Here is a 26,798-nt window from a genome sequence, read left to right on the forward strand (position 1 = left end):
GTAAAGCAGACCCCTCCCAAAAATAAGTGGTGGCTAGCCTGTAGGAGTTGGAGTATTTTAAAACAGTGTTCTAAGCACTACTTGTCCAACATTTGCTTGTTGGCGAGATAATACATCCACATAGTAGTGTTTAGTAAACATGTGTGTGGTGTAGACCATGTAGCTGCTTTACATATGTCTGCCATTGGTATATTCCCTAAGAATGTCACTGAAGCGCCTTTTTTCCTAGTGGAACGTGCTTTAGGAGTTACTGATAACTGTCTTTTAGCTTTAAGACAGCAGGTTTGGACACATTTGACTATCCATCTTGCTAATCATTTGTTTTTTAATGGGATTCCATTTGTGAGGTTGTGAAAATGCCACAAAGAGTTGTTTGGATTTTCTGAAATCTTTTGTTCTGTCTATATAGTACATGAGAGCTCTTTTAACATCAAGAGTGTGAAGAGCCCTTTCAGCAACTGAATCTGGCTGTGGAAAGAAGACAGGCAATTCCACAGACTGATTGATAAGAAAAGGTGAAACCACTTTTGGTAGGAATTTTGGGTTTGTTCTAATAACTACTTTGCTTTTGAGAATTTGAAAGAATGTTCTTGTAAAATGAAAGCTTGAATTTCACTAACTCTTCTTAGAGAAATGATTGCTACTAAGAAGGCAACCTTCCATGATAAAAACCTGAAGAGGGCAAGAATGCATGAATTCAAATGGTGGACCAATATTGTGAGTACAATATTAAGATTCCACACAGGGGGCGGTGGAACTGTAGGTGGGATAACCCTTTTAGGACCCTCCATAAAAGCCTTTATAACAGGAATCCTAAATAGGGAAGTATGTTGTCTGTTTTGGAGGTAAGCAGCTATAGCTGGTAAATGGATCCTAATAGAGGAATATGTGAGGTTTGCTTTTTGTAAGTGTAGCAAATAACAAACAATACCCTGTACTAAAGCTTTAAGTAGGTCACTGTTTTTTGGCTGACAATAGTAAACAAAACGCTTTCATTTAGCTGTATAACATTGTCTAGTTGTGGGTTTGCATTCCTCTTTTAGAATATTCACACATTCAGATGGAAGTTGTAAGTAGCCAAATTCCATGATTTCAGGAGCCAAATCGCCAAGTTGAGTATGCTGGGATTTGGATGCCTGATTTGACCTCTCCTTTGAGTCAACAGATCTGGTCTGTTTGGTAGTTTGTGATTTTGTACTACAGACAGGTCCAATAGTTTTGTGTACCAATGTTGACGTGCCCACGGGGGCGAGCTATGAGTATCAGGGTGAGCGAGGTTTGTTTCATCTTTTTGATCAGAAATGGAATTAGTGGGAGAGGTGTAAAAATGTACCCAAATATCCCTGATCAAGTCATCCATAGAGCATTACCCTTGGATTGAGGTTGTGGGTACATGGACGCGAAGTTTTGGCATTTTGCATTTTCTTTTGAGGCGAAAAGGTCTATTTTTGGTGTTCCCCACATTTGGAAGGACTGTTGAATCACCTGTGGGTGAGACTCCCACTTTGTTGTTGCGTCCTGCTTAAGAGAACCACTAGCAGATTGTGTATCCTGGGATATACTCTGCCACTAATTGAACGCGATTGTGAATTGCCCATTTCCAAATTGTCTGTGCTAAAAGGTACAATTGAGATGAATGTGCCCCCCCACCCTGTTTTTGCAGACAATACATTGTGGTCATATTGTCTGTCCTTATTAACACTGTCTCATGTGTGATTTGTGTCTGAAAAGCTTTGAGTGCTAGGAATACTGTTAGTGGTTCCAAGTGGTTTTTGTGATAAGTCTGTTGGATTGAGTCCCATTTCCCCTGTATAGTGAGGTTGTTGAGATGAGCTCCCCAACCTATTATTGATGCATCTGTTGTAATTATGGAATGAGGCACTGGGTCCTGAAAGGGACACCCTTTTGATAGGTTGAAGGAATTCCACCATTGCAGAGAGTGGTAAGTTTGGCGGTCCAACACACTAGATGCTCAATTTGACTGTGTGCCTGAGACCATTGTTGAGAGACATTGCTGTAGTGGTCGCATGTGGAGTCTCGCATTAGGTACTATTGCTTTGCATGAAGCCATCATCTCTATCATCACCAACTTTACTGTATAAGTGTGGTTGTATTGTAGTTGAAATATGAGATTGTGAAATGCTTGAATCCTGACTGGGTTTGGGTATGCCAATGCTGATTGAGTGTTCAGAACTGCTCCTAGATATGGCTGTCTCTCGGATGGTTGCAGGGGAGATTGTTGGTAATTGATGGTGAATTCTAGATTGTGTAGGCTGTTTATGGCATATTGAGTATGTTGTTGACAAATTTGAAGTGTACTGGCTTTTATGAGCCAGCCGTTGAGATATGGGAAGGCATGTATGTGTTGCCTTCTGAGGATTGCCGCAACGACAGCTAAAAATATGATGACTATCCTTGGTGCTGTTGCTACCCTGAATGGTAGCACTTTGAATTGGTAGTGTTTTCCTGCTACAACGAATCTTAGATACGTTTGATGTGCTGGATGTATGGAAATGTAGAAATAAGCATTCTTGAGGTCAAATGCTGTCATGTAACCCTGTTTTTGTAGTAGAGAAATGAAGTCTTGTAGAGTGACCATATGAAAGTGTTCTGAAAGCATGTATAGATTGAGGGGTCTGAGATCTAAAATTGGTCTGAGAGTATCATCCTTTTTTGGTATGAGGATGTATAGTGAATACACTCCGGATCCCTGTTGGGATATAGGTATTATCTCTATGGCTCCTTTGAGCAGTAGTGATTGTATCTCCTGTTTTAATAGAGTGAGATGCTCCTGAGTAAGTCTGTGTGAATGAGGAGGAATGTTTGATGGAGTGGAAATGAGTTTTAGACAATACCCATGTTGGATAATTGATAGAACCCACTGATCTGTAGTGAGGTTGTGCCATTATGGATAGAAATTTATCAGTCTTCCTCCCACAGGAGATGTGTTCTCTGTGGGAATGGTGAGAAAGTTACTGTTTATTTGAGTAAGAGGAACCTCACGAGGTGGATGGTTTACCTTTTCCTCTATTGGTGGATCTCTGTAGGATCCTCTAAAAGATCCTCTTGTATAGAATTGTGAGGACTGTTTTTGTTGGGAGTTTGCTGTTTCTGATGCCGATGCTTTGAAACATTCTCTAAACTTTGGTCTATGAAAATTACCTCTACTAACGCACCCATTGCTTTGGCGGTTTCAGAATCCTTTTTAAGTTTGTCTATGGTTGTGCCAACTTCTGGGCCAAATAGATGTTCTTTGTCCAAGGGCAGATTTAAAACAGCTTGCTGTAATTCAGGTTTAAAACCTGAACAGCTTAACCAGGCATGTCTTCTAAGAAGAACACTGGTGTTGATTGATCTGGCTGCTGTATCAGCTGCATCCATAGCAGATCTAATAGCATTATTAGAAATTGCTTGCCCTTCTGTGATTATTTGTTGTCCCCTCTTTTGGTCCTGGAGGAAGGGACTAGAAGAGTTCTTCCATTTCATTCCAGTGGGCCCTATCATACCTAGCCAAGAGAGCCTGTGAATTAGCTATCCTTCAATCATTTGCAGCTTATGAAGCTACTCTTTTACCTGCTGCACCTATTTTCTTGCTTTCTTTGCCTGGAGGAGGAGCGTCTCCTGTGGACTAACTGTTAGCCCATTTCCTTGCTGCGCTAACGACAATTGAGTAAGGTGGTAATTAAGTTTTTATGAACAATGGGTCACAGGGTGCAGGTTTTTATTTTTTATCTACTCTAGGAGTGATAATTCTGGCCTTTACGGGTTCCTGGAAAATATTAGAAGCATGTCTGAGCATTCCGGGAAGCATTGGAAGACATTGATATTGCTTATGTGTAGACGCTAGTGTGTCAAAGAGGAAATCTTGTTCTATTTGATCTGTACGCATCTGCATGTTATGAAAGGCAGCAGCACTGGCTATTACTTGGTTACATGCAGTAGTCTCTTCTGGTGGGTAAGGTCTAGCAGGATACAAGTCTGGATCATTTGGAACAATCGGATCTGGATCATATATATCCCATGGATCCTTATCCTGCTGGTCATCACTAATATCATCCCTAAGTGGTGATAGTGAGGGTGTGTGGTGACAACTGTGTTTCATATGTGGGTGATGGTGGTGTAGAAGGAAGGACAGGTGAACGTGGTGGTGAAGGCTGTTTGTGTCTTGTAGCCTTTTCCTGCTCTTTATCCTTGGAGACCTTTTTTGGTAGAGGTTTATCCTTTTATGTGTCTTTAAAAGTAAATTTCCTCTTAAAGGACATTGGGGAGAAGCAATTATTCTTACTGTGTCCTTTTGAATGTGTAGTTTTTCGCTGTTTAGCGTCCATCCCCTTTAAAATAGTTTGTATGTCCGAAGTTTTGTGGGTAGAAGTAGTTTGCTTGCTACCCGTGTCTTTCGACTCCATGCCCTGCAAGCATCACAAGTCTCTTCTCGATGATCAGGAGATAGACAGAGATTACACACAGAATGTTGATCAGTATATGCAAATTTTGCGTGACACGGGGACAGAATCGAACCGGAGTTCATTCCATCAGCCCGACATTGAAGTAGGCCCTAAAAGGGCAAGAATTCAACCCAGACGGTCTAAATCGGACCGGGTATAGATGGGAAACGTGATCGAAAACAATACCGACGATTTTATAGAAAGGTAGAATAAAGTTCACAAATACTCAACGGAGATCCACCGGACTGAAAGGAAACATGTCCAAACCCGACGGCGGAAAGAAAACAATCTAACAAAGGACTTGATGCCCATGCGCAGGATCAACGAGAGGAGGAGTCACTTGATCTCGTGACTCGAAAACCTTCTTAGAAGAAAAATAACTTGTAACACTCCGGGCCCAACACTACATGGCGGACTTATGCAAAGCATGTGTATCTACAGATACACATCTTATCAAACATATATATATATATATATATATATATACACACACACATACCATATTGTTGCCCACAATATGTTTTTAGTAAGGATATTTTGACCACTATACTATGGTCACTTGATATTTTGATCCGATATTTCGGTGGAACACCATAAAGACACTGAAGGGTCGAAACAAGGTGGTTTCTGTGACTGTAACTACAGCAGGGTAATGGCAAGATTGGCAGACAGGTTACTCTATCATGTCTGTGGCAGAGTACACAGTCCGGAAACTCTAAATAGGTCCCTAAGTTACTTTCTGCGTGGTCATCTGGCTGGTCAATAAGGGCAAGGGATGTCTCCAGTCCACTGACACTGGTGCCTTGGGGAGTGCAAATGTGAGAACTAAATGGTTTTCTTACAGGTCCCTATTTAATATGGGTTGATATTTGTGACTTGTGATTTGTGACCCAATTGATCTTTTTTAATTTCACTGCCTCTGAAATTGTCCATCTTCACCATGATATATTTAACGCTTGTGGGGTCTTCAAACCTTTGATAGTTCATTAATGACTTGCATTACCACACTCAGGGAACCCATGGAATCAGCATATGTAGTCACCTCCCCTAAATATATTTTTCTCTGTGTGAGTGCTATAAATAACTTATTCGAAAAAGTGAAATAAAAAAGAAGAGCAAGCAGGGTGAGAGGCGTTGCCCTAACAAATTTATCCAGTTGTTCAAAATCAGGCAGTATGTAGTTTCTATAATAGAGGGCATTATAAACAGTGATTCTGCCACAATTAACTGGTACGCAATGCACAGATATAACAAAATTAGCTGTGCAGACCCCAGTCCCCGTGAAAACCGAAACATATTTGGCGCTGATAGGTTAAGAACATTTAGGGAGACATTTCTTTGAATTAGTATTCTACATGTTATGATTGCCAGAGCAAAAAGCCAAAAAGTATTGACCTATTTGTGAAAAATAAAAATCCTCGCCTTCCTTCCATTTTACCTTAGTTACACACTAGGTTAGACATCAGGGTTACATCATCAATATTTCCGATTGTGATAAAATCCCATGTTGTTGGTGGAGTCTGCACTTCTTTTAAAGTCCCGGCACAGTATGTTGAAACACATTAGCAGTGAATGAGAAGTTTGAACTTTGCCTGTACAGATATAATTGTTTTTATCAAAACAGCTCCTTAAAGCAGAACGCCTTAAAAACATTAAGATCATCTGTGCTGGCAACAGCAAGTGTACCCTTTTCTTAATAGTTACAAAATGAGGAAGCAGGAGAATATCTTTTGAAATGTCCATTAAGGTAAAATATTCTGTAGTCTAGATAACTGCATCACCTTTGTAACTGCTGTTTTTATTACGTGAGGGTGAAACCTGTATCCCTAATAATGCAATAGAATTGACCTCTCACAATCATTGATGAAGCTGGAGTTATACTGTAGCAAAGTTTGGTTGATGAGCTGATGTTTTGAGACACTAGACTGCTCCACCAGAGATAGGATTTTTACAGACATATATAGGGATTGCGCAGCACTCCCTGAGTCAGGCTTTTATCACATTTGGTCTCGTAATTTGATTTGCTGCTGGGTTTTTAGACTCTCTTTCTCATCATATTTGCTTATGGAGTCTGAATATTGTGTCCTCTGAGCAGCAAATAGGCTCAACAAATCGGTATAAGAGGGGCCCTTGTAAATATAAATGGCACGGAACACTTTGAAAAATGTTTTGTCATTTAAAAGTGGCATCATTAACTAAGAAATGTAAATTACTGAAAGCATCCTTACCGAGATGTACGAAAAATTAAACCTAACATACCCGAGGGTAACTCAGGTAGGTGAGGACAATGATAATCAAAATAAAAATGACATGTTGTTAGGAAATACATGTGATTAGAAAATAAAAACCCTTTTCCTTTAACAAGGGTTGTATTGAACTTTTAAATGTAGTAAATAAAGTTGTTTTTTTAAACCTTGAAGGGGTAGTATCCTTCAAAGAAAATAAAACTCAAGGGATCTATTGTACCTGTCTCTTTGAGTTTATTATTATGGTAGGGAAAAGAGATGCTGTTCCAATTAATCTGAGCAAAGTACCGGCATCTGTATTGTCACACCATGGAGTTCTAATTGCCATTAATATGCATTTCCTAGGAGGTGGCTTACTGACTGCATGAATGACATGGCACATCTGACCTGAGTTTCAGTTCACTATTTCTTAGCTTCAGTTCCGGCACTGCTCAAAAGCTCTTCCATTCACAAGCTATGAATAACTTTATCCATACTTTTACAGAGCCACACACCAGTAACACATAATTATATTCAGCAAATTAATCGCTTGCAAAGCTCTAAAAATATTGTACATCACACCATCAAAGTACCACATATTTTGCATATATTGTCCCAATGCTTGACTGAATTAGGCACAGAATATCTCACAAGAGGAGGTGAGATCATGCAGAATATGTCCTGCAGGAGACATTTTCTACTTGAACCTGTCACTTTGCTGGTATCTCATGTGATGTTTGCAAATGAGGTATACCCTCGCACTCCAGGTTGGCCCAGCATTCAATTATCACATGAAATACTGTGAAATAAATTTTGAATTATTTGAGAAATGTCACTAAGTTTTGCAAAAAAATATTTCACCATTTTGCACTTCCCTTCTGCCCCATCACTTATTATAGAAGGGATTGCACAAGCATCTGTGGCCGCTTCTATAGTACCAGAGTGCCCCAGCGATGCACAAAGGGGGCACTCATATCAGTTACTCTCCAAGGGCACTATGTATAATAAGGTCCTTAATAGGCAACAACAGGACAGGTACAAATAATGAAAGCAGTAAACACCCCTAGGAAATAATTCAGTAGTGATGCTTCCTTTGAAGATGCTAAATTGCAAGACTCCTTTGTCTGAAACTCAAGACCGCTAACCTGTTTGACTTCAAATGTTTGTATGAAATGAGGTGGCAAAAGCTTCTATGCTAAGCCACGTCTAACGACACAGTTATAAATGTTACCCTATTGCTTTTGGTAAATATTTACACTGAGGACCTTATTACGACTTCAGCGGTATTTTTCAAAGACCACCGTAGCCGCCAGTGCTGGCGGTATGATTGCTGCCGTATTAGGAGATTTCCATTGGGCCAGCGGATGAAAACAGCGTTTCTGCGCACTGGCCCAGCGGAAAACTCACCACAACATTGAAGCCAGCTCGTAATCAAGCCAGCAGCAATGTTGAGGAGCGTCCGGTGCAGCAGCACCCGTTGCGCATTTCACTACCCGTAATTCGGGCAGTGAAATGCACAATGTGGCTGTGCACGGGGCCCCCATTCCGTCAGCCTTTTCTTGGCGGTGTTTATCGCCACGGAAAGGCTGGCGGATGGGGACTCATAATCTGGTGGATTACAACCGCCGGGACCGCCAGGCTGCAGGCTGCAGCAGCCTGGCGGTGTCCGTGGTATGACTGTGGTGGATCAGCTGGGGTCATAATGGGGCAGTTGGACCGCCCTGTCTGCGGCGGTCCAACTGTCAGCCTCGTAATGAGGGCTTGATTGTGATATACAAATTAAAGAAGATATGCACGAGCATGAGATGGGGTTACTTGTTAATGTCCAGGTATGTTTTCATAGACCACAGTGGACCCCCTTTAGTAGCCAAACTCAGCTCACCAACCCTTTGTACTTGTCACATGAGTATGTATTTTTCTGGGAAAAGAAAACAATAAAGAAGTATGGTAAAAAAGTTGTTCCTCTTGGTGAAGAACCATGGTTAATCTGCATATGGTGGGTTTCTATCAGCAGAGAAACAAAGTGGACAGGTAGGCTGATGCTCCAGACTGAGATCAGTTGAAGCATTCCAACTATCACATTTTAGATAATTTAAGATATGAGTGCAGCAGCATTTTATTTCCGGCATCATGATCAAAAAGTTGGATTGAACCATAAAATGCATTGTGCTGCTGATGCCTATGTTGTAAGTAGGGGTGGGTGAAACATTTCGCTTGGCCAGCGGAGCTTGTGGAATTTTGCCCACTCCACGTTGCGCAGAGAGCAGAGTTCAAGCAAAACTACGCCATGTGGCGGAGTTTTTTCTTGCGTACAGCTCGCCAGCATTAAGTTGGTGAGCATGCAGAAGAAATGGCATCCTCTAGCCTGATTTTCAAGCACTACAATGCCCCCAGTGGGTTTTCTCAGAGTGCGTGGTCACTGCAGCTTGCAACTGTTCGCATTGAGAAAGCTGTCGTTTGGTAGAAAATCTACTCAAATAGCAGAAAGAAGCAGCGCCCTCTGGCGTGCCGCGTGGTGGCATTCACAAAGAAGAAGCTTGCGGCGCTAAAAACCCGCATGGGAGGCGCAACATGGCCAATTCTGCTCACTTGTGGAACTCCGTGGAATCCTGCTGAGTTCTTATGTAACTCTGCAGAATTCCGCAGAGTGAAACGCCACAAGTTCCCCAAAACCCTGATTGTAAGGATGTGCAGTAGGCTTGACCATTGCTAGCTTGAGGCCAAACTCAGCAACCCCCTTATAGAGAAATCACAAATGGCCATAAGATGGCAACAACAACAATCTTTATAGTTTCAGCAATTTGCCTTACAATTTAAATCACAATACAATGCATGTCTAATATTCAGTTAAAATTGTACAATTAAGAAAACTATTCTAGTACCAAGAGAAAACTCACAGCGAAAAACAAGGCAACATATTTCAAATAGCTTTGTTGCCATGCGAACAGGTGAGCCTAATTGGCAAAATATAATTTTGCTGCGGTTTGAAAATCACTGCATTGGAGTTGGCAGCAGCCTTAGCTTGTGTGAGACTGAAGGGACATATTACTGTAAGCCCTTTAATAGGGGGTGGGCCTCTTGTCTTTATTTTGTTTGAATTAAATTATAAGCCTGCCTTTGGCATTAGTTTGTTCTCTTGCTTCTGGGATATGATATGCAAATGACATGGACAGTGCAGCAAGCGCAGAATCAAAATCACACGTGAAAAAAGGTTTAATTACCCATCAGATCCTGTATACGTAGTCAGATGTTTGCCTTTGAACCTAATTACCTGTACCCTGTTACATTTCTTGCTACAAAGAGCACTTGTGCAATGTTCAATACATATTTTTCGTTTTGGAAACTGAGGTGAGAAGGTAAAGTGAACAGTACCATTCCTTTTCGATGAAATGAAACACAAAATAAAACTCAAATTCTTAGTTCTCCTTTTACCATCTGTTATATTTTTTAACTATGGAAAGAATTATCCGTGGCACCTGATGATTTAAGCAAGTGCTGTTGAACATTCGTCCAGCAGGGCTATATCCATGCCAGATGTACAGGCTATCTGCAACATAAGATAAAGGTACATACATTGGGACCAAGTCACGAAGGAATTTATGAGTATGACTAGTAGTACAGGAGTAACATTTCGAATACACTTAAAAGCCCTTGTGAACTGACCCCTGAAAGCATCTAAAATAATAGGAATATCAATATTGAATTATTTCAAATAGATAGGGCTGTGGCCTCTTTGCACCTTTACTAATACAGAATCAGGCATTTCACGCCTGTGTCACAAAGGCTTTTATGAGTAAGTGAAGCAGTACTTCTATTGTATTACCTCAAATACTCTTAAATGTCTTTGTTAATTGGCTCCATAGAATTTAAATTGATATAATTTATATAGTTCAGAGGGGTTCTCCCGAAAATCTGGATCTGGCTATCGTGGAACTACATTTTTTACACTTTATCCAGGCATCACTAGCCAGCAGAGAATACAATCACAGATGACAGTTGGCCCCTGGTCAGCAAGGAGACTTTCAGACAGACCTGTTACAATGTTCCTGCCGGACTGACCAGATGGAACATTGCATTATGAGGTTTCCGCTGGGCAGTGTAGAGGTCTCAGCTCCCTTAAGGGAGCCGAGGCCAATACTCTAGCACACCAGCACCATCAGAAGGCACACTGTCTGCAAAGCAGAAGGTGCGCATTCCGATCGTGCTTGGCAGGGGGGGCTCTGCGCTACCCATGCCATGGGCAGTGCAGGGGACCCCCTGTAGCCCCCGGCACTGACTTTGTGCCAGCCATTCTATGGTGGGGTCCCCACCATGGAAAGGATGGCGGAAAGCTGAGTTGTAATCAGCAGGGCATTGCTGAGTTCAGCACCGCCGTGGCTGAGTAGAACTCCAGCCTTCATCTACCCATTGGGAACGATGTTCCTGGCAGAGACAGTGGTCACTTTGCGGGTCTGCCTGCCAGGGTTGTAAGTGGCAGCTGGACCGCCTAGAGTGCAGCAGTCCGACCATCACCACAAGAGTGGCGGTCCTCAGACCGCCACACTCGTAATGAGGCCCAAAGTATGTCGGACCTTGCTATTTCATTGTTTCCAATCAAAATAATGGTCTAGTTTTGCTCTCTTAGCTGAAAAATCCAAGCTGACTAAAAGTCACCTTCATATTATTTATTTTTGTTTAAAGCATTTATAAAGCACACTGTGACCATACATGTGTCCTGGGAAGAAGGCACCATGGGACATAAAAGGAATAAGGGAGCAGGGTGGTGGGAGAAAGGAAAAAAGAAACTGCAACTTAAAAAAAAACCAAGAAACCGCTGTATATAGGATACTACAATATAGGCCAACACCTGTTTCACATACTGCCAGTTGACTGTAGTGGTCTACTGACTTCCAAATTAGGGGTGTCCAGTACAGCTCCAAAATGGTAAGAACACTACCAGATTTTCAAACTACAGCTATAATATGAATTTGCATACAATGGTTCTAATTAGAATTTCTTTATATAGCCAATGGCTATCCACAATGTCTGCCACATAACCAACACTCTATCCCAGACACTCCTATCTGCTTTTCCTTTGTAAGACTCTGTTATCATCCCTGAGAACTGTCATTTGTCTAGGCATTTGTGGCTACTTGGTAGATCCACTCTGTAAGCCTGACCGATCCAAAACGACCTATTATATGTCTTCGCAATAGCACATCTGTAAAACTAAATGGTGCAATGTTTGCTCCCTCCCCCAGGATATCAGCTCTGTACAAGACATAGGACGAACATGTGCACCTAGAACTTTTTTACCATATTATAGCTAAGGCTCCCAGTCTTCCCTTTTTACTGATTTGTCTACATATAGATAGAAAACCATCTTTTTATCTATCTGAAAAATATTGAAAAAAACAAAAAATAGGTAATCATTTGAGAGGTTTTCAATTCTGTCACTAGGCCAAAGATTATGCAGAATAACAGGCAAGGGATTACAAGCATTTGCAATGCAATAGGTCTCACATATTTTGAACAAGTTAATTGTCATCTTTTGACAACAGCGCCCACGAGTAAAAACAAAGAAAACATGAGTGGAAACTGAGAAAAGATGACTTAACAAAATAAAAGAAAGTGAGCTTTAAAAAATAAAACTTTGCAATTTTGTTTGTTCTGCGGGGCACGTTTTTGCCAGTTACAAGCCTTCTGTTTATGGATCACTGGAAGTTAAAAATGAACAAAATAGTACCTCAATCAGGTCGGGAGCAGCGGGCAGGCACTAATTAGGTTGAAATTAATTAATGCTTGATCCCTGCTCCACACAGAGGAACGGAAATGATGCCAGTGGTGCCTTGTCGAATTACGAGGCTGCAAAGAAGAGTGCCATGCAAACCAACAAATGGTGAGCGGCAGGCGGGCTCCAAGCCCTTTACTGAACAAAACAGTGTCAGGAATGCGAGACACATGTGCTAGGGCATGCACTTGCAGGCTTAACCCTAAAAAAAGGATGAAGTTTTGTAATAAATCTTTAAACAAGTGCAGATGTGCGTGCATCTGTACTACATGACTAATGTGTTCATCAACGCATTGGATATGAGAATTACATAATATATGGCTTCTTAAAGCGCCAAAACCCATTAGGTATGAAGGCCACTGAAGTGAAAATACAACAACCAACTGCCAACTACGCACAGTCATGTGACCCAGGACACAGACTGCAGGCACCAACTAGTTAGGACAAGAAAATGCCAACTTTCTAAAAGAGGCATTTTTACCATTAAAGAGTGTTTTAAATTAAAATTAGTTTGAGTGTAAACATGACACTCCTCCTGCTCCGAATCAAAACGTATCACTTATTAAATGTAATAAGATAACCTAATGTTATACTGTGGAAGAGTTAGGCCTCACAGTACTGGAAAACAAATGTAGGAGTTTTTCACTACTAGGACATGTAAAACTTCAAGACACATGGTCTACTTTTTAAATAAAATGCACCCTGCCCTATGGGCTGTTTAGTATCTATCTTAGGCCTACCGTAGGGGTGATATATGTTTTAAAAAGGAAGGTTTGGGCCTGACGAAACAAAATGAATTTTGCGACTTTGAAATGTCAATTTAAAACTGCACTCAGACTGCAATGGCATTCATGTTTTAAAAAGGATACTTTGGCACAATGGGTGCTGCTGTCCACTAGTAGCATTTAGTTTACAGGCCTTGGCTACAGGTAGTATCACTTTACTAGGGACTTATAAGGAAAATAAAGTGCCAATTGAGTGTAAGCAAATTTTACTGTGTTTAAAGAAGAGAACACAAGCTCTTTTTCACTGGTTAGCAGTGGTAAGGTACACAAAGTCCTAAGGTCAACAAAAATGAATTTCAGCAAACAGGTGGGGAGACAGCAGAAAGTTTGGGGTGATCATGCAGAGAGGACCGTGTCCAACAGATATGAAATAGTGAGTGTAAGATGGAAGCTGATGCCCACAGAGATAGAGCAAGGACTGTGCCAACCTCCACCTCCTCTACATCTCCCAGCTATTTTGTTGACAAGCGTGAAATTTCAGATACGCTGTAATTATACTTTTTATTAGGGGTGAGCATAACTTGCGTAATTGTGGTCCTTCTTTATGTCTGAAATGGATGTGAAAATGCAATTTGCGCTACTTATAGCGCCAAATCCAGATTCAGCATTTCGTGTAATATTTCTGAAATTGTGAAAAAGTATGTAAAAGCAAATTATGTCAATTTGGCACACCCCTACTATTTTATTTCCTGGTCCTGTCTGAGAAAAATACAGACACCCATTAAAATGCCCCTATATAGTAATCCTGTTTGGTGTTCTGTAGGCAGTTGCCCCCATAAACTTTTTTCTGGGCGTGGAGTATGGCCTCACCATCCCATAAATTCCTATGAGAAAGGAAATTATGACACAACCTAGTTGGTTGGGAATTTGTACTTAAATGTATATTAGTATTGATGTTTGCTTGGGGTCAGCTGTTGCCCAGCTATTAAGGGCTCTGACTCTATGTTAAAGACCCACTCCAGTTGATCAAGATGGCACAGAACTGTGTGGACCCTCACGGTGCATCCTAAATGTGGAGCTTTATCCTGCCTGTTCCCTTAAGACTAAGGGACTGATTAAGGGTATGACAGTCCGTAGGTCCGCTGTATCCGCTGTGGAAGTCCCACCTCCTTATCCTTGGTGCACCAACCACCAGATTAGGATGCTGGCAGTCGGACCACAACAACACCGCCAGGATCATAGATCCCACAGTGCCGGCGGTGCAGAAAGCCGTGGTCAAGCATAGTGGTGCCCACGGCGGCATTGCAGTGCTGATCACAACTTTCCTTTCTGCCAACCTTTTCATGGCAGTGTCACAACCATAAAAAGGCTGGCAGAAAGGCAGAGTTGGGGCTGCAGGGGATCCCCTGCACTGCCCATGACCATGTCTCCTCTGTCAGCACACTGACTGCTGTGCGCAACAGCATCGACCTCAGCTCTCTCTAAGAGCCGAAGCCAATACAGTTGTACTGTTTCCGCCTGCCAGCCCGGAAGAAGCATCATAATACGGTGGTGAGGAGGCCACCCATTTGGCGGCGGCCTCCCCACTGCCATATTGGCATTCCAGCGGTCGGACCAAACGCCTTCGTAATCAGGCCCTAAGACAAAACTCAATGTCCTGCTAAAGTTCTACTGCCTTGCACTTCTGATGTTGCTGTAAACCATAGTGGTATACAAGTCCCAAGTTAATATAAGCAATTCCGAGACCAAGACCATGGTGCCAAGAATGCATATTTAACCCACACAAGAGAACAGAGAAAGGCTGCCCAAGACTGTATTAACTAAAAATGCAGGTCACCTGAGTGTTTGTTGACTGTGGCTGCCAAGCACAATTCTTCTATGTAAAATATATTGCATGTTGCTTTATTCAACTGTGAGGAACCCCTTCCCCACTTGCCATTTTCTGGCACCCACTAGCCGTCATCTGCATGATGTAAGCACATGTCCATCATTAGCCAAGTGGACTGGATGCCAGAAGAAGAGTCTCCTTACACTTCCAATGGGAAGAGGTCCATAAACTGACTGCTCGTGTGCTAGCATGCTAACTAGATCCAAACAGCTCAGAAAGGGCACTCATTTTATGGAGCGTGTCCATGTGCCTGTGGGCTAAACATCACTTGCCCCTGTGTAGAAGGCAACCATCAGCACCTTTTCGCAGCCTAAATATACCCCCCTTATTCTGGTTGGGCTGTGGTGCAGTTGACCCCAAGTGGCTAAGAAACCAACATCTCAGGACATTTAATTTTCATTGGTCTGACACTCCTTAAACCTAAACCAGTAGATAAACCTATCTTCACAGTTGCAGAACTCTAGAGATAAAAGAGATGCATGATTTGCGTTGTTAGAATCTTGTTTTCCTCTCATGTAGGTTGAATCATTTATATGCTGTGGTTTTGTACGTTTTCTGTTATTCGCAATCGGTTAGCAGAAACCGTGAATCGAATTTAACAAGTTGCCATGTTTTGGGGCGAGGATTGCGGTCATCCATGTTGTATTACAAACAGACCAGAATGTCCTATCAGCTAATGATTGAGAACAGTTCATACAGAGCACTACTCAAGTAAAAAGTCATAAAAGTACTGGTGGGAATTTACATCTCCACCTAATTTTGTGTTGACAATTTTTTTTATTCACAAACATTCTCAGAAGTATGACACGAAAGCTGTGCTATGCCACGGTTCCAGCTGTCTGGGAGTGTCATGTATCTTTTTCTAAAGGCTCCTATCCCGCCATGCTGAGTTCTCTAGAGTGGAAAGCTCTACACACGGACAATTAAGGGCCTCATTATGAGTTTGGCACTCCATGGACCGCCATGGGTGCAACCACCTCAACTTTGGTGATCAGACTGCCGGATTAGGAGTTTGGTGGTCGGACTGACAGAAGACTGCCAGTGGACCGCCGGCACCACCATAGTCAGTGTGGCAGGGACTGCGGTGGTCCTGACTAAGGTGGCCAATGTTGGAGATCCTGGCATTCGGACCGCCATGGCCATTACAACCTGCAGGTCCACCAAGCTTTCAATGTCGATCCCAACGCCATGAAAACTTGATGGCCAGGAAGGTAAGGGGCCTAAAGTGGGAAGATCCTGGGGATACAACCTCATGGAGGGTGAGGCAGAGGCACATGTGGGCCCCAAAAACATTTGAGGTTCGGGCACACTGTGTCCTGTGCATGACGTGGGGAGTGGGCACAGTCCGCCCCGTCATGCCGACAGGCAGGGAAGCATGGCCGGCAGTAGTTCCATTATACAACCCCCTGCCTCCCCACCACCAGTCACTCCAGCCGCATGGGGAACTTATAATCCGGCAGTCTTGGGACCTTCAACTTGGTGCCATTCAGAAGATCGCCACCTTGGCGGTCCAGCCAAACTTGAGGCCCTTAAGTCTCCTGTTTAATTGCACATTAATTTTCCATAGGGTAAACATTCTTCTCCATGGAGAAAAGGTTTCCCCTATACCATTACCAAATCTGGGGGTGGGAAGAAGATGGAGAGGAGTTTGTGGGTTTCCGAAATTCCAAGGTAAACCATGAGTACGTTCCACTTCTTGCATAGGATTTACTATGGTTGATTTCTCCACGCTCATTAAATCCACAATAGTAAATGCATTGATATCCCCCAATAATCAATTTGTGGATTCCTGGCAAGTGTACAAATTATAAATTTGGTCAAAACCTTACATTTACAAGTAATGTACCACTGTGCATTGGTCCCATTGAGTGTAACTATGACACTTTGGATCCTTTGTTGGAACTTCATTACTTTGTGCTATTTTGTTGCATATAAAGTTTGGGTGCCTTTTTTGGTAACTATGTAATTAATTGTGCTATACTCCAGCTCTGCACCACATCCTTTGAGCTAAGGCTTTACCAAGTTATGGCAGATTTGGAGATCAGAATTCGATCATCAATGGCCTGGATACTGCAGAATATCGGCATTTTCATCTCTGATACTACAAAGTTTTCTCTGTGACTACACAGATCAGGGGAAAAAATCCGGCACCCATCCATTGACTGATATGTAGGTTATGTAGCTACCTACCAGGCCCACATGACTGAGACCCCCATTGCATTTGCATATAGGTCTGAGGCTCCCGATAGCTCTCAGCCAGGATGCTTGAACAAAAGTAGGCCTGATAGCCCATTGAGTTCCACCTTTGTTTTGGGTCCAGTTGGAATTTAAAATAATAAAGCCCTATGCCCTGCCAGCATGTTCCTGCTCTGAAAGATAATAATGTGCAGGCGCTTCTGAATGTGTCCCAGTGCACCAGGACAAGTTCAGCATATTTCAGTGGGGACCAACATTTTGGCAGGGGGGAAGGCATCCACCCGGTGAAAAGAGTGGGTAGGTGCCACCTACCCATGTGTAGCTTTAGCTTGTTCCCTGGTAATCCCCATGCCATCCCTCTTTAAATAAGGTGGTTGGGTAACATCCTTGCCTTCTAAAAACAAAAAAAATCGGAGCCTTTGTCTCGTCACGTAGTCAGTCGTCCTTAACATGGTTCACCCGGAGGCGACTTACTTCTGTTAGTCTTCAAGGAAGAAAAGTATCAAAGGCTTTGCTATAACAACCGTGAAAACTCTGAGTCACATAAGTCCCAAAGGCCTGCACTGCTGGGGGGAGGCCTGAGTTCACCAGTTGACACACACAATGGTCCCTGCACACAACTCCCAGAAAACTGCACAAAGGAAAGCTGCTATTGTGGCAAGAACTATGTGTATGTGTTTTGATAGGATGGGAAGCCCTTGGGCAAACCATCCTTCTTTATTATCGAAACATTTTGTTACGAATCATATTTTGTATTTTACTTAAAGCCTTTAATCTTGGGCTAATAAAACCCTGCAACGGCAGAATGCCTTTTTTTACCTAGAGCTGTACTTCATTCTAAAAGGGCCTTTATTTACATTTAGATTTACCAAACTCCTTCCTCCCTACTGTACTTCTACGACAATATACTGTTGGCTGTGATTAAAGGCCTTCTGGAACTTTCTGTTGAATACCAGGACATAACCGTGGAATGGATTTCTGACAGACATGGCCTGCTCATAAATTAACATTTAACCTCCGTAGCCTGAATGCTTTAATTAACGGAAGGAAACGTAAGACCGAAAAGCTGCTCCACTTACAAAAGAAAATAAAGAGAAGAAAAAAAACCCACAGCTGAATGACTGATATCAGCTCTTCCCAAACGCTATCACTGGACCTTCAATGAATGCAGCCCTTATGACGCATCCAGGAATAAGAAGCTCTCTCATGAGGTTCCCAGATGGAGCAGGTCTGTTGTAGGCTCTGAGGCGTGGCGAGCGAGTATCCCCCGGGGTGAAGAAGATGCTTTCAGTGAATGAACAACAATAGAGGCCTGTGTTCGTCCCAGTGACCAGGCAGCCTCATTCTGACATGGAAGATAGTGACTGACTTATGCTTGTGGGAAGTGCTTGCCCAGGCCTCAAACCCATTTTGTGTACAGTGCCGATCACTATCTGTCATGCAAGAGGCACTTCTGAAGGGAACTAGGAACGCTGAGCTCATCTCATCTTTCATTGTTGATTTGGGTTTCCTGTTCCAGCTATAAATTCGGGAGCTACCAATGCCCCATCTCCTCCCCCATCAGGCTTGGCTTCTGTCCTGGCTTAGCTATGCCAGTTGCTTTCATTATCGGACTTGAAACGCCGGGGAACACCAGCTCTGGATTCTCATTACTTGATAATATTCCATGTCAAGAAATTTCCGTCTTATGGTTCGGAATGCCGGCCAAAGTATTGTGGGCCTGATTGAAAAACTCACAATAGCGCAGTTCCTTTTTTTTGGTAATCTAAGATGGCGCGCATTCGACCCAAGGTTATGGAGCACTTTACAAGAACACCAGTTACATTACAAGGTGACATTCAGTGTTGTCTTTTAGGCAGAAGGAGATTAAGGCGGTCATTCTGACTGCGGCGGTCGCCGCCCGCCAAGCGGTTCCCGCCGAAAGACCGCACCGGCCATTCCGGCTTTCCCGCTGGGCCGGCAGGCGACCGCCAGAAGACCGCCGGCCGGCCCAGCGGGACAGCCCCTTCAACAATGAAGCCGGCTCGGAATGGAGCCGGCGGAGTTGAAGGGGTGCGACGGGTGCAGTGGCACCCGTCGCGATTTTCACTGTCTGCACAGCAGACAGTGAAAATCTTTGTGGGGCCCTCAGGGGCCCCACGGCACCCGTTCCCGCCATCCTGGTTCTGGCGGTGGACACCGCCAGAAACAGGCTGGCGGGAAGGGGGTCGGAATCCCCATGGCGGTGCTGCAAGCAGCGCCGCCATGGCGGGTTCCCTGGGCCAGCGGGAAACCAGCGGTTTCTCCCTTTTCCGACTGCGGCTTTACCGCCGCGGTCAGAATCGCCCAGGAAGCACCGCCAGCCTGTTGGCGGTGCTTCCGCCGCACTCCGCCATGGCGGTCATGGACCGCCAAGGTCAGAATGACCCCCTAAGTGATTTGCCCAGAATCACAGGGAGTTGATTCTACGCCAAGACTCGAACCTGCTTCACCAATTCCAAAGTTGGCAGCTCTGGCAGTAATGCTACACCATTTCCCCTCATCCTATTTACAGTGTGGGATATTTTTTCAATGCTTCTTTTTACACAGCAGAAACCACAAATCGCATTAAAACACCCATAAATGCCAGATAATTACCGAGATATCCAGATTTTAGTGGGGTAAGCACCAAAATCCCTATATTATTCCCATTAACAGAAAAAACTCATAGTTAGGAGTCGGCGAAACCCCTAATAAGGGGGCCAGACACGTATGTTTTTTAAAACATAAGTTTTAAGGGCGAACTTGATTTAAACATTTTTCGTAAACATTTTTCGTAAACAAAGGACCCAGCCACAGTCTCACCCGTGCTCCTTGCTGATTGATCCCTGTGGAGGAAAACACATTTTGACAGAGCTTCGGTCCTGGGAAATGCCACTGGCTGTGATGCTGCACCCCATGATACATCTGTAGTCAAAGAAGCCACCAACCATCCCATTGATATGAAACCTCACTATGATGAGCTTGATTATGAGTGCTTCGTGTCAGGTGTGAAAATTAGCGCCCTGGTAAAACCTGACACTAAGATGTTAGTATTTGTCGGTGTGATAGTTGTCACCAGGTCTGACGTTTTGGGGAATAAAATGCGGATTTTTATGTTTATTTCACCATACTCCTCATTATCCAGTAAATATTGATCCTCTCCCCTCTTAAAGTCCAGTTGGTTTGACCTGCCAAAATTGAACAGGGGGTGCGAGCTTCACTGTATTCAATAATTACTATGTGCTTTAAACTTTAAACCACTTATGATGTTTGTGCAACAATCGCAATCTATAGGAGCAATTGTAATTAAGCCATTTGTGTATTAACACTGGGTAAAATGATTTTATTTTGCTTGATTCATATTGCTTCCATATTATGGCAACCTTTTGATATATTATATTCACAATCTAATTTTATGATCCCACCAAAATATTTTTGTAATATTTATTGTTTTTCTTTTATTGTCTTACGTATCTTTAAAATACAACTGTAAGTAAATATTACCCAAAGACAAATAGTTATAGAAAATTTTAGAGTACCTGCAGAATCTACCCTACCGGTGTTGAAAAGTAATTTCTGTTGGTAGTGTTTGAGATATTTTTGTTCTGATGTGAAAACATGAATAATATCAGTGCCAAGAGACAACAAACAAACCCTGCAGCAAAATGTGCTTGCTCTAGCAGACACTAAAGAGGTAAGGCTTTTCTGTTTCATAGTTTGAGATCCCTGCTAACAAAGAAACATTCAAGAATCCACCTGGAAACACAAGTGAAGACTTTTGCTAAATTACTTACCGCAACTTAAGTTGCCTTCTTCTCTCAGGGCTGAAGCTGGAATACTCCAGAAGTCGTTTTCCCAGTTGACAATGTTTCCTTCCACCTCGCAGCCCGGGGTGGTGTGATTTTGGAAATCCATAGTGTAATTCCAAAGGCGAAAGTTGTAAATGTCTCCTTGCAAAGAGGATGTTATATTATCATAAGAGCCCAATATTAAATTTCCATCTTTCGGAACAGACTGCCCCTTAGTACTTGGGCAGGACAGTGTCTTATTGGTGTTCCTGGCCTTGACACCAATCAGTCCAGTGGAGCCATCCCATGTTATGCAGACTTGTTCAAAAGATGCTGTCAAGAGCTCGCCTTCTGGATTAACAGGCAACACACTGTCCAGGGAGCAGTTTGCGTCTGCAATTTTTACAAAGTGTCCAGTTTTGGACTTTCCAAAACTGAAAGAGTCTGTTGAAGAAACCAAATATGAGAACACTTTCCACTCTTGGATAGTGCTGGTGGGGTCCCTTGTTGCTTCAAAGCAGAGAGTGAACTGCGTGAGTTCTGGTTTCGGTACTCTGGGCGAAACAGACACAATCCCGTTACTTTCATTTGGTGGAATTGAGACCTTCTGGTTTCTCAAAGATACAGCAACTATAAGAAGAAATACAAAAGGAAAACATTAAAAGGGTTACAATAAAAAAACAAAAAAAACTTGATACCATGGTGAAACAAGCATTAACAAAGCCAACAGGTCTGGCCTTGTCAAGAGTTCAGTGTTTTTTAAAAAGGTTTGCAAACATATGCAAGATGTAAAACAGGTATGTCAAAGATATTAAAAATAAAGGGGAGTTGTAGCAGCCCAGGTGCACCAGCCCTGACATTGAATTGCACCTTTATCTGCATCACTCATAGTACATGAGAGCTAATGCCTGAAGCATGATGACCGAGTGCCCCATATTGTTTGTCGCAGTGAGTGGAAGAAAAAAGTGAAGGACTTTGAACAGACTGATAGCTAGTGAGAGGGGGCCAACATCCTGTGTACAAACGTGGATATGTATGCAGTTGTATTATGATTTTTTTTTTAAAGATGAGACTGTCAGAGAGGCTAAAATGTCTATAGGTCAAACCTAAATGTTTAATTTACAGAAGATTTATTATTCTATAAAACATCTACAAAGCATTGCAAATATCCAGTCCTTCATTACAGTGTTTGTGCCAATCATCATTAAAAGTCTCTGATCCTATTTACTTTAAAAAACATTGAAACCACAAATTCCTTAACCCTTTTTCTATTGGCCCGAATTCTGGTCACTCCATTTCAACATTTTGGGCAATCTTGGCATGTTCGCTTAGATTCCAGACTTGCCTGGTCCACATCGTCACCAGAAAATGTATCAGCAAACTGGCCAGTAAATGATCCACTGCTCACATCATGCTGCCCTCTTTATTTAACTTTCAATAGTTATGATATTCCATTCAATTTAAATGTAATTAAGATGGGTGATCTGATCCATGGGTGCTTTTGTATTTACACACTGGGTGTGATCGCAGCAGTATAGCAGTATAAGTTTAAACTTCCTACCTTCAATCATCTGATAGAGAACTGACACAGACTCTTTACGACTACGGTCTGCTCTGAACAGAACACTGATTGCTTGGCCCACCACTAGATCCATGAGAACCTTCCGAATAGCTGCATGGTGGGTGGAATAAGTTTGCAATGGACCACTGAACACTGCAGGAAGTGGGTTTCTCAGGGGAGCTGGCATAGAAAGTGGAGCACCAGAGAGAACCATATGATTGCTATCTGCCTCTAAATCAGGAGTCCCATGTGGTTTTCTTCTGCCCCCTCCCCTGAAACACCAAAACCAGGAGCTAGTACATGAACTTCAGTCACTTCCCCCCAGGGTATGAAAGTTGAAATCCACTAACATCTATGAGCCAACACAGATATGCAATTGATCAGGTTAGATTAACTGAAACTGACCTGCTCCTCTATCAAGAGTTTCTGAAGAAACTATTTGCTCAATCAATAAGTAGCGGTCCCACAAAAAATCACTGTGCCATTTGAGGTGTGTCAGTAATGTAATCAATAATGTCATTTAACATGTAATGAGTGATGTAATAAGTGAGGTCATATGGAGTGCATGGCGAGGGCACAAGGTACAATTAGCTTAGTAAATTATAACTGGTGAATTTTAGAGGTTTTCTTTTTTAAACAGTTGTTACCTTATTTTAACACGTAATTCGAATGCCATTTTAACCTTTGGCTTTACAGTGAATAATTAATATATATATACATAAGGCACCTGCAGAGTTACGAAAGACGGATTTTATAACCACATTAGCCCTTTGGGGATCAGGCGTTGCTCCCCAGAAAACACACTTGTTTTCAAGCTCATGACCTAAACCTGCTTTTGCATCAGGGGTCTAAAATAGATAATCTAAGAAAACAGAAATCGATGTTTTCATTCTGGCAGGTCAAATCTGAAGCAACACCTTATGTCATTTTCATTCAATAAAATTCGAGAAAGGTGGTCATTTTTCTGGCTTCTCTTCCCACAAATTATAGTTGTTCTTAGCAGGCTGGGCTGACAGAAGTAGGCAAGCGTCCCACCCATCTCTTTAAATGTGTTTATTCATTATGTAGTTTTATGAAGTGCTGCAAGTCACATTTCAGCTTCATGGAGCAATAAATATATGACAGAAAAGTCTACTTCAGGCAGGGATAGTGAAGGTTAAGGGAGGTTAAGTGCCACATTGTTATTCCTGCTTAAGCAACTATGTGAAAAGGAAACTAGTTGGACAAGTTGTGGAAAAGCCATGGCAGGATTAAGGGGTCGCTTAAGGAAACTGCAGAAAAGTCAGAGTAAAGTAAATAGACATCCAGTGTTAACCGGACTCACTGGCCTTCAAAGCAGTGCCATGCATGGGAATCACTGAAGAGGTACCAGAGGTAGCAGCTGCTATCCCTCGCTTGCTCCTTGCAACCCCTGGCCTCAAAAGTGGCAAAAGCAGTGCCAAGAACCAAAGGTAAACAGAGCCATGATGAGCATTGTTTACTTACTGCAGCTCCAACTGAGAACCAGGACATTAGGTAAAGTTTCGTAAAACATATAAACTCAGCAGAGTAGTGCACACTCTTCTGAATAAATTAAAAAATTAAATACATAAGGAACACAATTTAAACAACCCATTCCGAGTTTCATTATTGTGAATGTATGGAATTATGTTTTGCTTTAACAACAACTTTACCTCTTTGCCTTGCATGGCAGAAAGTGCATTTCAAGTGATCATAGGCAAAACACGTAACAATGGTAAGGAATAGTTTAAGTCAATAACCTTATTCACAATCAATATGTGGTTTATACCAATTAATATAGGTGGGCGTAACCAATAGTTTTTTTTATCTCTTTTTGTATGTCTGTCTGTAGTATATCTTGTTGAGTTACACACTAGGGGAACCAGTATCGCGTGACAATTAGTAGCTGCAGTAATTTTGGTTTTTAATGATTTTCTGTTTGTTTGTCAAGCTGCATCTTCACCTTTCAACAACAACATAATTTTCATGCAATAATGTTTTCTCATGTTAGCACCCTACTTAAAACATAGGTGGTAAATAAAGACACATGTATCTAGGTTGTAACTATTGTTTATACATGTTATTAATTGTCTGCTTAATGGACTCAAAACTGTAAATTATTGTGATGTCATTACAATTGTTACTAGCGTGAATCTTGAAAGACAAGCTCCTTGTCCAACGTGCGTCAGGCCTCTTAACTGGCTTCAGGGACGGTTGCGCTGACAATGAACATGCGCACCTTCCCTTGAGCACCGATGGCACAATGGGGGGATGAGTAGGCACTTGAGCCTCGGCTCCCCCATCACGCTCGCATTTTACCAACGCTCCCACGAAGGAATCAAGCAGGGCAGTGAGCTTTACGCGCTCCCTCACATTATTTCCTTTTAACTAACAAGGAAGGAGGCCCCTCCTCCCAGGGACACCTCTTTGGACATGATTTTATTAACGATATGGCAAAGTATGTTGGAGTATTCAGTTTCATCCAGAAGTCTCAAAAATATATGAAAAAGGTATTTCAAGAAGGAGTTTTTGTCAAGGCCGGGAGAACCCGGCCATTGTCAAGCTCCCTCTAGACCCTACCTGGCACTAGGCTGTCATTTTCGTAAACTTCGTGCAAGATTCAACCAATCTTCTTCTGGATCTTTCCAGGGTGTCTATCCCCAAAGGGAGAATTTTTGCAACAGATCCTTCAGAGGGGATAGAAGGCAAAGAGGATTCTCTTCAGGTAAGACTCTCACAGGAGCTTTTACATACCCGTGTAAAGGTTGGAGGCAGACTAGCCCCGTTTTGTGGTAATTGGAGACTAGTAACCCAAGTACTTGGGTTTTGGAGACCATCAGGGGAAACAAAATAGAGTTCGTAGATACTCCCAATCAGTTGAGTATTCCCAGAGAAATTACTTTTTAGTTCAAAGACGATCTGTGCATCAAAGGGGCGATTTGAGAACCCACGGAGAGGGATCTAGGTTTCATCAGCAATATCCTCTGGTCGAAAAGAAAGACAAGGGCATGCGGCCAGTAATAACTCTAAGAGATTTAAACAAGTGGTTGGTCTACAGACATTTCAAAATGGAGGGAATACACCTATTGAAAGACATCTTGTGGAAAGGGGACTGGCTAACGAGACTAGACTTAAAAGACACCTATCTAACTATTCCCATTTGGCCTCCTCACCAGAGGACCTATGTTTCTGGTAGGGGTGGGGTGTGAATAAGTCTCCCCTTCGGACTATCTTCGGCACTTTGGTGCTTTACGAAAGTCCTTAGCCCAGTGGCGACATGGCTTCAATCAAGGGGAGTGAGGTTGATCATTTACCTGGACGCCCTAAACAGGGATGTCATCATACGGCAGACTCAACTAGCTGTAGACCCATTGGAATTCCTGGGTTTTGTCATAAACCAAAAGAAATATTCCTTTATCCCGAGTCAAGATACCCAGTTTCTGGGTTTCGTGGTGGACACGATTCAAGCAGAATTGGGGTTACAGCGAAATAAACTAAAGAGGTTGAGGAAGGAGTTGGGAAAGGCATCAGCAGTACAAAGGTCCCTTATATTATCGAGCCCTTCAGAGGCTAAAAACCAGATCCTTAGGAACAAACTGCTTTTACTCTCAGATGGTATCTTTAGATCAGGAATCAATAGAGGAGTTGGAATGGTGGCTCAGGAATGTCGATTCTTGGAATGGCAGAACTATTTTTAGCCTGGAACCAGGATAGGTGATAGAATCGGACGTGAGTTTAGAAGACTGGGGAGCGAAGTGTGGGAACTCTCTCACGGGTGAACGGTGGACTCCGCAAGAGAAGAGCTTACACATCTATTGCTTGGAATTGTTGGCAGGTTGGTTCACAATTCGCTGTTTCATATACAGAATGACAAAATGCTGCATCTTACTCCATATGGACAATGTGTCCGCTGCAAGATAAATCAACAAATTGGGTGGTCCTCATTTGAAGGCTTTGGCCTATCTGGAGAGAGATTTTTGGGAGTTTTGTCTGAACAGGGAGATTTCTGTGGTAGCGGAACATATCCCTGGTCTATCCAATGGTGTAACAGATTGGTTTTCACGCAATCTCAGGGGCCCGAGCAATTGGTGCCTCAACAGCGGATTATTTGTCAAAGAGACATGGGGCCAGTGCCTAATTTGTGCTGGTGGTTTCCAGTGCTTAGCACCAGCACTTATTTAACAGGGCCAGGGCTATTGA

The 26,798-nt window shown here is 42.6% G+C and overlaps 1 protein-coding gene across 3 annotated transcripts in view; it reads right to left on the reverse strand.

Annotated features, from left to right (window-relative positions):
• The window catches only part of ADGRG6 (adhesion G protein-coupled receptor G6), a 513,628-nt gene that overhangs the window by 229,478 nt on the left and 257,352 nt on the right, over positions 1 to 26,798 (reverse strand). For all 3 annotated transcript variants that reach the window (XM_069235130.1, XM_069235132.1, XM_069235131.1), the window contains exon 4: positions 21,044 to 21,667. In XM_069235130.1, coding sequence (XP_069091231.1) covers positions 21,044 to 21,667 — 624 coding nt within the window. The remainder of the gene's footprint in view (positions 1 to 21,043; positions 21,668 to 26,798) is intronic.

The sequence above is a fragment of the Pleurodeles waltl genome, chromosome 5 (assembly GCF_031143425.1).
Source record: "Pleurodeles waltl isolate 20211129_DDA chromosome 5, aPleWal1.hap1.20221129, whole genome shotgun sequence".
NCBI classification, from domain to species: domain Eukaryota; kingdom Metazoa; phylum Chordata; class Amphibia; order Caudata; family Salamandridae; genus Pleurodeles; species Pleurodeles waltl.